Source organism: Pseudophryne corroboree, chromosome 6, assembly GCF_028390025.1.
Source record: "Pseudophryne corroboree isolate aPseCor3 chromosome 6, aPseCor3.hap2, whole genome shotgun sequence".
Lineage (NCBI taxonomy): Eukaryota > Metazoa > Chordata > Amphibia > Anura > Myobatrachidae > Pseudophryne > Pseudophryne corroboree.
Genome location: NC_086449.1, coordinates 76278334 through 76289397, shown reverse-complemented (window position 1 = coordinate 76289397; position 11064 = coordinate 76278334). Strand labels below are relative to the sequence as shown.

Below are 11064 nucleotides of genomic sequence, written 5' to 3'. Positions count from 1 at the left end.
GCCGACTGCCAATATATCTACCGATACATTGGCGCGTCGCTGTGTGTGTACGGGGTGGTCGGCCGACCGCCCGTACACACGCCCGCCCAGTTCACGACGGATCGGGCAGTGTGTATGCTCAACACACTGCCCGATCCGTCCATAGATATATCTGCAGCTCAATTGATCTGCGGATATATCTATTAGTGTGTACCCACATTTACACGTGCAGATTCTCGCAGATCTGAGTCTGAATAGTCAGCAGAGTAGAGATAGGGCCCTCATTCCGAGTTGATCGCTAGCTGCCATTGTTCGCTACGTAGCGATCATTTAAAAAAAAAAAAAAAAACTATGCATGCGTATGAGCCACAACGCACACGCGCCGTACGGGTACAAAGAGCATCGTTGTTTTGCACTGCTTCTAGTGACGATTCCATTCGCACAGCCGATCTCAAGATTGATAGGAAGTGGGAGTTTATGGGTGTCAACTGACCGGTTTTTGGGAGCTTTTCGAAAAACGCAGGCGTGTCCATGTGTTTGCAGGGCTGGTATCTGACGTCAATTCCGGGACCTTCGTCGCAGCAATCATCGCACAGAATAAGTAACTACAGGGCTGGTCTTGTTTTGCACAACATTTTTTGTACCGCTCGGCTGCACAGGCGTTTGCTCTCTTGCAAAGCGAAAATACACTCCCCCGTGGGCAGCGACTATACGTTTGCACGGCTGCTAAAAGTAGCTAGCGTGCGATCAACTCGGAATGAGGGCCTAGGATGGGCGAGGGAGGCGGAAGACCAGCAACAGACCCATCCAACCTAACAGTGTAGTGAGTGAGTGACGTGATGGACTTGGTGGATTATGAAATGTTTATTAGGATCAAGCAAGCCGGGGAAAGGCTCAGAGCCGGCCTGGTGGTGGCGACAGAGGACTAATACTACTACTGCCCGATAGTTTAGGAGCTCTGCAGTGCAAATGTAATAAAGAAAACCAGCTGACAGGCCTGTGGCTACTATCATTGGTGAAAAACCACCTCGTTCTCCACCATTGATGGTAAAACCATCTGACACCGGTGAATAACCATCGATGGCCATCCCTAGGCCGGTGCTATCTTCTAACAGCCATGATTTGCACCATTATGAAAAGTATTATTGTTGGAATACGGATATAAGTCCAGCAAAGCTCACAGTATAAAATTAACAGTATAAAAAAATATTACCTTTATTATAAAACTAAAACTTTCCATAGCAGCATGGTTTTCCCACTACAAGCATGCAATAAATAATGCAGACACGCAAGTCTTTAGTCTACTGCTTTTGGTCGAGTCGGCGATGTGTCCTGTTTAGAGTAACCAGGGCCGATTCTTAGTGATCCGTCTTGCGCCATGTATAAGGTCCATTGCTCCAGCAGAGGCCAGAAGCTGATCTTAAACTCTCTCTCCTCAGTTCCAGCAGAGAGGTCACTATAGAGATGGCAGCGGTTTGAGAAGTACCTTTCTACAGCCAGAAACGCCCCGTCATTACCCTCCGAGTAGGATAATGATGACACCAGGAGGCCACAGTGAAAGTGGGATGCAGTGTCCAGCATGAGGGCAGAAATGCGAGCTCCGTCTTGGGGGCTGCAAGTGGAAGGAAGGTATCGCTCCAACCCATCAACTAGGATGAGTGAGGGAAAAGAAGGAGTGAGGTGAAGGGAGGAAAAGAACTCCAGGAGATCCTTCAAAGATGATGGATACAAGAAACGTATTCGCTGTGAGGAGATAAAGGGGACATATTAATATCTGCTATGGGCAACAAGTATACTTTGGTGGCAATGTATAAAGCAGTGTAAAGAATGAAGTTGTCCATAGCAACTAATGGTATTGGCATCTTCTCCACACTGCTTGATAAATCTACCCCATAGTTTACTATTTTCATCTGCAACTACTCCCATCATATCTAATACTCAGCCTCTCCAATCGGTCACAATTCCCTCCCAGTTTTACAGCGAGAGCTCATCTTCTTCCATACTTAAATTCAACCCACATGCTGCAACCTGATTGGTTCTCATCAATCATCTCAACGAATGAAGTGGAAAATATTAAAACAAAAAGACTCGATTACCAGCAGTAAATGAAATGTTATACAAAGCGGGAAAGACAATTGAGCTTGGGCTTTTGCTGACGACATGCAATTTGGTCTTTGAACAAATGTTTGCGTTTCTGTACAGATATATAATCCATGTACATGTTACAGATCGATTATTTTCAGTCATGGGGCTTACATAATGTCCTATGAGATGCAAGCTGTGCGGGTTATTACGTGTTTTTCTCTGACGTCCTAGTGGATGCTGGGAACTCCGTAAGGACCATGGGGAATAGCGGCTCCGCAGGAGACTGGGCACAAAAGTAAAGTTTTAGGACTACCTGGTGTGCACTGGCTCCTCCCCCTATGACCCTCCTCCAAGCCTCAGTTAGATTTTTGTGCCCGAACGAGAAGGGTGCACACTAGGGGCTCTCCTGAGCTGCTTAGTGAAAAGTTTAGTTTTAGGTTTTTTATTTTCAGTGAGACCTGCTGGCAACAGGCTCACTGCATCGAGGGACTAAGGGGAGAAGAAGCGAACTCACCTGCGTGCAGTGGATTGGGCTTCTTAGGCTACTGGACACCATTAGCTCCAGAGGGATCGAACACAGGCCCAGCCATGGAGTCCGGTCCCAGAGCCGCGCCGCCGGCCCCCTTACAGAGCCAGAAACAAGAAGAGGTCCGGAAAATCGGCGGCAGAAGACATCCTGTCTTCACCAAGGTAGCGCACAGCACTGCAGCTGTGCGCCATTGCTCCTCAGCACACTTCGGTCACTGAGGGTGCAGGGCGCTAGGGGGGGGGGCGCCCTGAGCAGCAATAAAAACACCTTGGCTGGCGAAAATACATCACATATAGCCCCCAGGGCTATATGGATGAATTTTAACCCCTGCCAGATTACACTGAAAAACGGGAGAAAAGGCCGCCGAGAAAGGGGCGGAGCCTATCTCCTCAGCACACTGGCGCCATTTTCCCTCACAGCTCCGTTGGAGGGAAGCTCCCTGGCTCTCCCCTGCAGTCACTACACTACAGAAAGGGTTAAAAAAGAGAGGGGGGCACTAATTAGGCGCAGTATAAACAATACAGCAGCTATAAGGGGAAAAACACTTATATAAGGTTATCCCTGTATATATATATATAGCGCTCTGGTGTGTGCTGGCAAACTCTCCCTCTGTCTCCCCAAAGGGCTAGTGGGGTCCTGTCCTCTATCAGAGCATTCCCTGTGTGTGTGCTGTGTGTCGGTACGTTTGTGTCGACATGTATGAGGAGGAAAATGATGTGGAGGCGGAGCAAATTGCCTGTAATAGGGATGTCACCCCCTAGGGGGTCGACACCTGAGTGGATGAACTGCTGGAAGGAATTACATGACAGTGTCAGCTCTTTACAAGACAGTGATTGACATTAGACAGCCGGCTACTCAGCTTGTGCCTGTCCAGACGTCTCATAGGCCGTCAGGGGCTCTAAAGCGCCCGTTACCTCAGATGGCAAATACAGACGCCGACACGGATACTGACTCCAGTGTCGACGGTGAAGAGACAAATATGACTTCCAGTAGGGCCACACGTTACATGATTGAGGCAATGGAAAATGTTTTACACATTTCTGATAATACGAGTACCACCAATAGGGGTATTATGTTCAGTGAAGAAAAAACTACCTGTAGTTTTCCTGAATCTGAGAAATTAAATGAGGTGTGTGATGAAGCGTGGGTTTCCCCCGATAAAAAAAATAAGATTTTACTTACCGATAAATCTATTTCTCGTAGTCCGTAGTGGATGCTGGGGACTCCGTCAGGACCATGGGGAATAGCGGCTCCGCAGGAGACAGGGCACAAAAGTAAAAGCTTTAGGATCAGGTGGTGTGCACTGGCTCCTCCCCCTATGACCCCCCTCCAAGCCTCAGTTAGGACACTGTGCCCGGACGAGCGTACACAATAAGGAAGGATTTTGAATCCCGGGTAAGACTCATACCAGCCACACCAATCACACTGTACAACCTGTGATCTGAACCCAGTTAACAGCATGATAACAGCGGAGCCTCTGAAAAGATGGCTCACAACAATAATAACTCGATTTTTGTACCAATAACTATGTACAAGTATTGCAGACAATCCGCACTTGGGATGGGCGCCCAGCATCCACTACGGACTACGAGAAATAGATTTATCGGTAAGTAAAATCTTATTTTCTCTAACGTCCTAGTGGATGCTGGGGACTCCGTCAGGACCATGGGGATTATACCAAAGCTCCCAAACGGGCGGGAGAGTGCGGATGACTCTGCAGCACCGAATGAGAGAACTCCAGGTCCTCTTTAGCCAGGGTATCAAATTTGTAGAATTTTACAAACGTGTTCTCCCCCCGACCACGTAGCTGCTCGGCAGAGTTGTAATGCCGAGACCCCTCGGGCAGCCGCCCAGGATGAGCCCACCTTCCTTGTGGAATGGGCATTTACATATTTTGGCTGTGGCAGGCCTGCCACAGAATGTGCAAGCTGAATTGTACTACACATCCAACTAGCAATCGTCTGCTTAGAAGCAAGAGCACCCAGTTTGTTGGGTGCATACAGGATAACAGCAAGTCAGTTTTCCTGACTCCAGCCGTCCTGGAAACCGATATTTTCAGGGCCCTGACAACATCTAGCAACTTGGAGTCCTCCAAGTCCCTAGTAGCCGCAGGTACCACAATAAGCTGGTTCAGGTGAAACGCTGACACCACCTTAGGGAGAAACTGGGGACGAGTCCGCAGCTCTGCCCTGTCCGAATGGACAATCAGATATGGGCTTTTGTGAGACAAAGCCGCCAATTCTGACACTCGCCTGGCCGAGGCCAGGGCCAACATCATGGTCACTTTCCATGTGAGATATTTCAAATCCACAGATTTGAGCGGTTTAAACCAATGTGATTTGAGGAATCCCAGCACTACGTTGAGATCCCACAGTGCCACTGGAGGCACAAAAGGGGGTTGTATATGCAGTACTCCCTTGACAAACTTCTGGACTTCAGGAACTGAAGCCAATTCTTTCTGGAAGAAAATCGACAGGGCCGAAATTTGAACCTTAATGGACCCCAATCTGAGGCCCATAGACACTCCTGTTTGCAGGAAATGCAGGAATCGACCGAGTTGAAATTTCTTCGTGGAGCCTTCCTGGCCTCACACCACGCAACATATTTTCGCCACATGTGGTGATAATGTTGTGCGGTCAAGTCCTTCCTGGCTTTGACCAGGGTAGGAATGACCTCTTCCGGAATGCCTTTTTCCCTTAGGATCCGGCGTTCAACCGCCATGCCGTCAAACGCAGCCGCGGTAAGTCTTGGAACAGACATGGTACGTGCTGAAGCAAGTCCCTTCTTAGCGGCAGAGGTCATGAGTCCTCTGTGAGTATCTCTTGAAGTTCCGGGTACCAAGTCCTTCTTGGCCAATTCGGAGCCACGAGTATAGTTCTTACTCCTCTACGTCTTATAATTCTCAATACCTTGGGTATGAGAAGCAGAGGAGGAAACACATACACCGACTGGTACGCCCACGGTGTTACCAGAACGTCCACAGCTATTGCCTGAAAGTCTCTTGACCTGGCGCAATACCTGTCCAGTTTTTTGTTCAGGCGGGACGCCATCATGTACACCTTTGGTCTTTCCCAACGGTTCACAATCATGTGGAAAACTTCCCGATGAAGTCCCCACTCTCCCGGGTGGAGGTCGTGCCTGCTGAGGAAGTCTGCTTCCCAGTTGTCCACTCCCGGAATGAACACTGCTGACAGTGCTATCACATGATTTTCCGCCCAGCGAAAAATCCTTGCAGTTTTTGCCATTGCCCTCCTGCTTCTTGTGCCGCCCTGTCTGTTTACGTGGGCGACTGCCGTGATGTTGTCCCACTGGATCAATACCGGCTGACCTTGAAGCAGAGGTCTTGCTAAGCTTAGAGCATTATAAATTGCCCTTAGCTCCAGTATATTTATGTGGAGAAAAGTCTCCAGACTTGATCACACTCCCTGGAAATTTTTTCCCTGTGTGACTGCTCCCCAGCCTCTCAGGCTGGCCTCCGTGGTCACCAGCATCCAATCCTGAATGCCGAATCTGCGGCCCTCTAGAAGATGAGCACTCTGTAACCACCACAGGAGAGACACCCTTGTCGATAGGGTTATCCGCTGATGCATCTGAAGATGCGATCCGGACCATTTGTCCAGCAGATCCCACTGAAAAGTTCTTGCGTGGAATCTGCCGAATGGAATCGCTTCGTAATAAGCCACCATTTTTCCCAGGACTCTTGTGCAATGATGCACTGACACTTTTCCTGGTTTTAGGAGGTTCCTGACTAGCTCGGATAACTCCCTGGCTTTCTCCTCCGGGAGAAACACCTTTTTCTGGACTGTGTCCAGAATCATCCCTAGGAACAGCAGACGTGTCGTCGGAAACAACTGCGGTTTTGGAATATTTAGAATCCACCCGTGCTGTCGTAGAACTACTTGAGATAGTGCTACTCCGACCTCCAACTGTTCTCTGGACCTTGCTCTTATCAGGAGGTCGTCCATTTTCTTCGAAGAAGAATCATCATTTTTCCGGCATTACCTTGGTAAAGACCCGGAGTGCCGTGGACAATCCAAACGGCAGCGTCTGAAACTGATAGTGACAGTTCTGTACCACGAACCTGAGATACCCTTGGTGAGAAGGGCAAATTGGGACATGGAGGTAAGCATCCCTGATGTCCCGGGACACCATATAGTCCCCTTCTTCCTGGTTCGCCATCACTGCTCTGAGTGACTCCATCTTGATTTGAACCTTTGTAAGTGTTCAAATATTTCAGATTTAGAATAGGTCTCACCGAGCCTTCTGGTTTCAGTACCACAATATAGTGTGGAATAATACCCCTTTCCTTGTTGTAGGAGGGGTACTTTGATTATCACCTGCTGGGAATACAGCTTGTGAATTGTTTCCAATACTGGCTCCCTGTCGGAGGGAGACGTTGGTAAAGCAGACTTCAGGAACCTGCGAGGGGAAACGTCTCGACTTTCCAATCTGTACCCCTGGGAAACTACTTGTAGGATCCAGGGGTCCTGTACGGCTCCAGCGTCATGCTGAGAACTTGGCAGAAGCGGTGGAAGGCTTCTGTTCCTGGGAATGGGCTGCCTGCTGCAGTCTTCTTCCCTTTCCTCTATCCCTGGGCAGATATGCTTATGGGGACGAAAGGACTGAGGCTGAAAAGACGGTGTCTTTTTCTGCATAGATGTGACTTAGGGTAAAAACGGTGGATTTCCCAGCAGTTGCCGTGGCCACCAGGTCCGATGGACCGACCCCAAATAACTCCTCCCCTTTATACGGCAATACATCTTTGTGCCGTTTGGAATCTGCATCACCTGACCACTGTCGTGTCCATAAACATCTTTTGGCAGATATGGACATCGCACTTACTCTTGATGCCAGAGTGCAAATATCCCTCTGTGCATCTCGCATATATAGAAATGCATTCTTTAAATGCTCTATAGTCAATAAAATACTGTCCCTGTCAAGGGTATCAATATTTTCAGTCAGGGAATCCGACCAAGCCACCCCCGCGCTGCACATCCAGGCTGAGGCGATCGCTGGTCGCAGTATAACACCAGTATGTGTGTATATACTTTTTAGGATATTTTCCAGCCTCCTATCAGCTGGCTCCTTGAGGGCGGCCGTATCTGGAGACGGTACCGCCACTTGTTTTGATAAGCGTGTGAGCGCCTTATCCACCCTAAGGGGTGTTTCCCAACGCGCCCTAACTTCTGGCGGGAAAGGGTATACCGCCAATAATTTTCTATCGGGGGAACCCCGCGCCTCATCACACACTTCATTTAATTTATCTGATTCAGGAAAAACTATAGGTAGTTTTTCCACACCCCACATAATACCCTTTTTTGTGGTACTTGTAGTATCAGAAATATGTAACACCTCCTTCATTGCCCTTAACAAGTAACGTGTGGCCCTAAAGGAAAATACGTTTGTTTCTTCACCGTCGACACTGGAGTCAGTGTCCGTGTCTGTGTCGACCGACTGAGGTAAAATGGGCATTATAACGTCCCTGACGGTGTTTTAGACGCCTGGACAGATACTAATATGTTTGCCGGCCGTCTCATGTCGTCAACCGACTTGCAGCGTGTTGACATTATCACGTAATTCCTTAAATAAGCCATCTATTCCGGTGTCGACTCCCTAGAGAGTGACATCACCATTACAGGCAATTTGCTCCGCCTCCCAACATCGTCCTCATACATGTCGACACACAGCACACACACAGGGAATGCTCTGATAGAGGACAGGACCCACTAGCCCTTTGGGGAGACAGAGGGAGAGTTTGCCAGCACACACCAAAAACGCTATAATTATACAGGGACAACCTTTATATAAGTGCTTTTCCCTTATGGCATTTTAATATATGTAGTCATATCGCCAAATCAGTGCCCCCCCTCTCTGTTTTAACCCTGTTTCTGTAGTGCAGTGCAGGGGAGAGCCTGGGAGCCTTCCCACCAGCATTTCTGTGAGGGAAAATGGCGCTGTGTGCTGAGGAGAATAGGCCCCGCCCCCTTTTCGGCTGGCTTCTTCTCCCGTTTTTCTGAGACCTGGCAGGGGTTAAATACATCCATATAGCACCCAGGGGCTATATGTGATGTATTTTTAGCCAGAATAAGGTACTATCATTGCTGCCCAGGGTGCCCCCCCCAGCACCCTGCGTGACCGCTGTTATGAAGTGTGCTGACAACAATGGCGCACAGCTGCAGTGCTGTGCGCTACCTTATGAAGACTGAAAAGTCTTCTGCCGCCGGTTTCTGGACCTCTTCATTTTTCGGCATCTGCAAGGGGGTCGGCGGCGCGGCTCCGGGACGAACCCCAGGGTGAGACCTGTGTTCCGACTCCCTCTGGAGCTAATGGTGTCCAGTAGCCTAAGAAGCCAATCCATCCTGCACGCAGGTGAGTTCACTTCTCTCCCCTAAGTCCCTCGATGCAGTGAGCCTGTTGCCAGCAGGACTCACTGAAAATAAAAAACCTAACAAAACTTTTACTCTAAGCAGCTCTTTAGGAGAGCCACCTAGATTGCACCCTTCTCGGCCGGGCACAAAAATCTAACTGAGGCTTGGAGGGGGGTCATAGGGGGAGGAGCCAGTGCACACCACCTGATCCTAAAGCTTTTACTTTTGTGCCCTGTCTCCTGCGGAGCCGCTATTCCCCATGGTCCTGACGGAGTCCCCAGCATCCACTAGGACGTTAGAGAAACTGATAATTTCTAAAAAGTTATTGGCATATATCCTTTCCCGCCAGAGGTTAGGGTGCGTTGGGAAACACCCCCTAGGGGGGATAAAGCGCTCACACGCTTGTCAAAACAAGGGCTCTACCCTCTCCTGAGATGGCCGCCCTTAAGGATCCTGCTGATAGAAAGCAGGAGGGTATCCTAAGATGTATTTACACACATACTGGTGTTATACTGCGACCAGCAATCGCCTCAGCCTGGATGTGCAGTGCTGGGTTGGCGTGGTCGGATTCCCTGACTGAAAATATTGATACCCTAGATAGGGACAGTATATTATTGCCTGTAGAGCATTTAAAAGATGCATTTCTATATATGGGTGATGCACAGCGGGATATTTGCCGACTGACATCAAGAGTAAGTGCGCTGTCCATTTCTGCCAGAAGAGGGTTATGGACACGACAGTGGTCAGGTGATGCGGATTCCAAATGGCATATGGAAGTATTGCCTTATAAAGGGGAGGAGTTATTTGGGGTCGGTCTTTCAGACCTGGTGGCCACGGCAACAGCTGGGAAATCCACGTTTTTACCCCAGGTCGCCTCTCAACATAAGAAGACGCCGTATTATCAGGCGCAGTCCTTTCGTTCCCATAAGGGCACGTGGGCAAAAGGTTCCTCATTTCTGCCCCGTGACAGAGGGAGAGGGAAACGGCTGCAGAAATCAGCCAGTTCCCAGGAACAGAAGCCCTCTCCCGCCTCTGCCAAGCCCTCAGCATGACGCTGGGGCTTTACAAGCAGACAGGGAGGCAGTGTTGGAAGCCATTCACAAGCTGTATTCCCAGCAGGTGATAATTAAGGTACCCCTCCTGCAACAGGGAAAGGGGTATTACTCCACACTGTTGTGGTACCGAAGCCGGACGGCTCGGTGAGACCGATTTTAAATCTAAAATCTTTGAACACTTACATACAGAGGTTCAAATTCAAGAGAAGGGGACTACATGGTGTCTCTGGACATCAAGGATGCTTACCTTCATGTCCAAATTTACCCTTCTCACCAAGGGTACCTCAGGTTTGTGGTACAGAACTGTCACTATCAGTTTCAGACGCTGCCGTTTGGATGGTCCACGGCACCCCGGGTCTTTACCAAGGTAATGGCCGAAATGATGATACTCCTTCGAAGGAAGGGAGTTTTAGTTATCCCTTACTTGGACGATCTCCTGATAAGGGTAAGATCCTGGGACCAGTTGGAGGTCGGTGTAGCACTATCTCAGGTAGTGTTGCTGCAGCACGGTTGGATTCTCAATATTCCAAAATCGCAGCTGGTTCCGACGACTTGTCTTCTGTTCCTAGGGATGATCCTGGACACAGTCCAGAAAAAGGTGTTTCTCCCAGAGGAGAAAGCCAGGGAGTTATCCGAGCTAGTCAGGGACCTCCTAAAACCGAGCCAAGTCTCAGTGCATCAATGCACAAGGGTTCTGGGTAAAATGGTGGCTTCCTACGAAGCAATCCCATTCGGCAGATTCCACGCAAGAACTTTCCAGTGGGACCTGCTGGACAAATGGTCCGGGTCGCATCTTCAGATGCATCAGCGGATAACCCTGTCACCAAGGACAAGGGTGTCCCTCCTGTGGTGGTTGCAGAGTGCTCATCTTCTAGAGGGCCGCGGATTCGGCATTCAGGACTGGGTCCTGGTAACCACGGATGCCAGCCTGCGAGGCTGGGGAGCAGTCACACAGGGAAGGAATATCCAGGACTTATGGTCAAGCCTGGAGACATCACTTCACATAAATATCCTGAAGCTAAGGGACATTTACAATGCTCTAAGCTTA

At 49.3% G+C, this 11064-nt stretch overlaps 1 protein-coding gene across 1 annotated transcript in view; it reads right to left on the bottom strand.

Moving 5' to 3' along the window:
- Window positions 1–1164: 1164 nt before the first annotated feature.
- Window positions 1165–11064, bottom strand: part of SWSAP1 (SWIM-type zinc finger 7 associated protein 1) — a 35319-nt gene continuing 25419 nt past the window's right edge. The window contains exon 2 of the mRNA XM_063931218.1: window positions 1165–1722. Within this exon, the coding sequence (XP_063787288.1) occupies window positions 1276–1722 (447 nt within the window). The 3' untranslated portion in view covers window positions 1165–1275. The remainder of the gene's footprint in view (window positions 1723–11064) is intronic.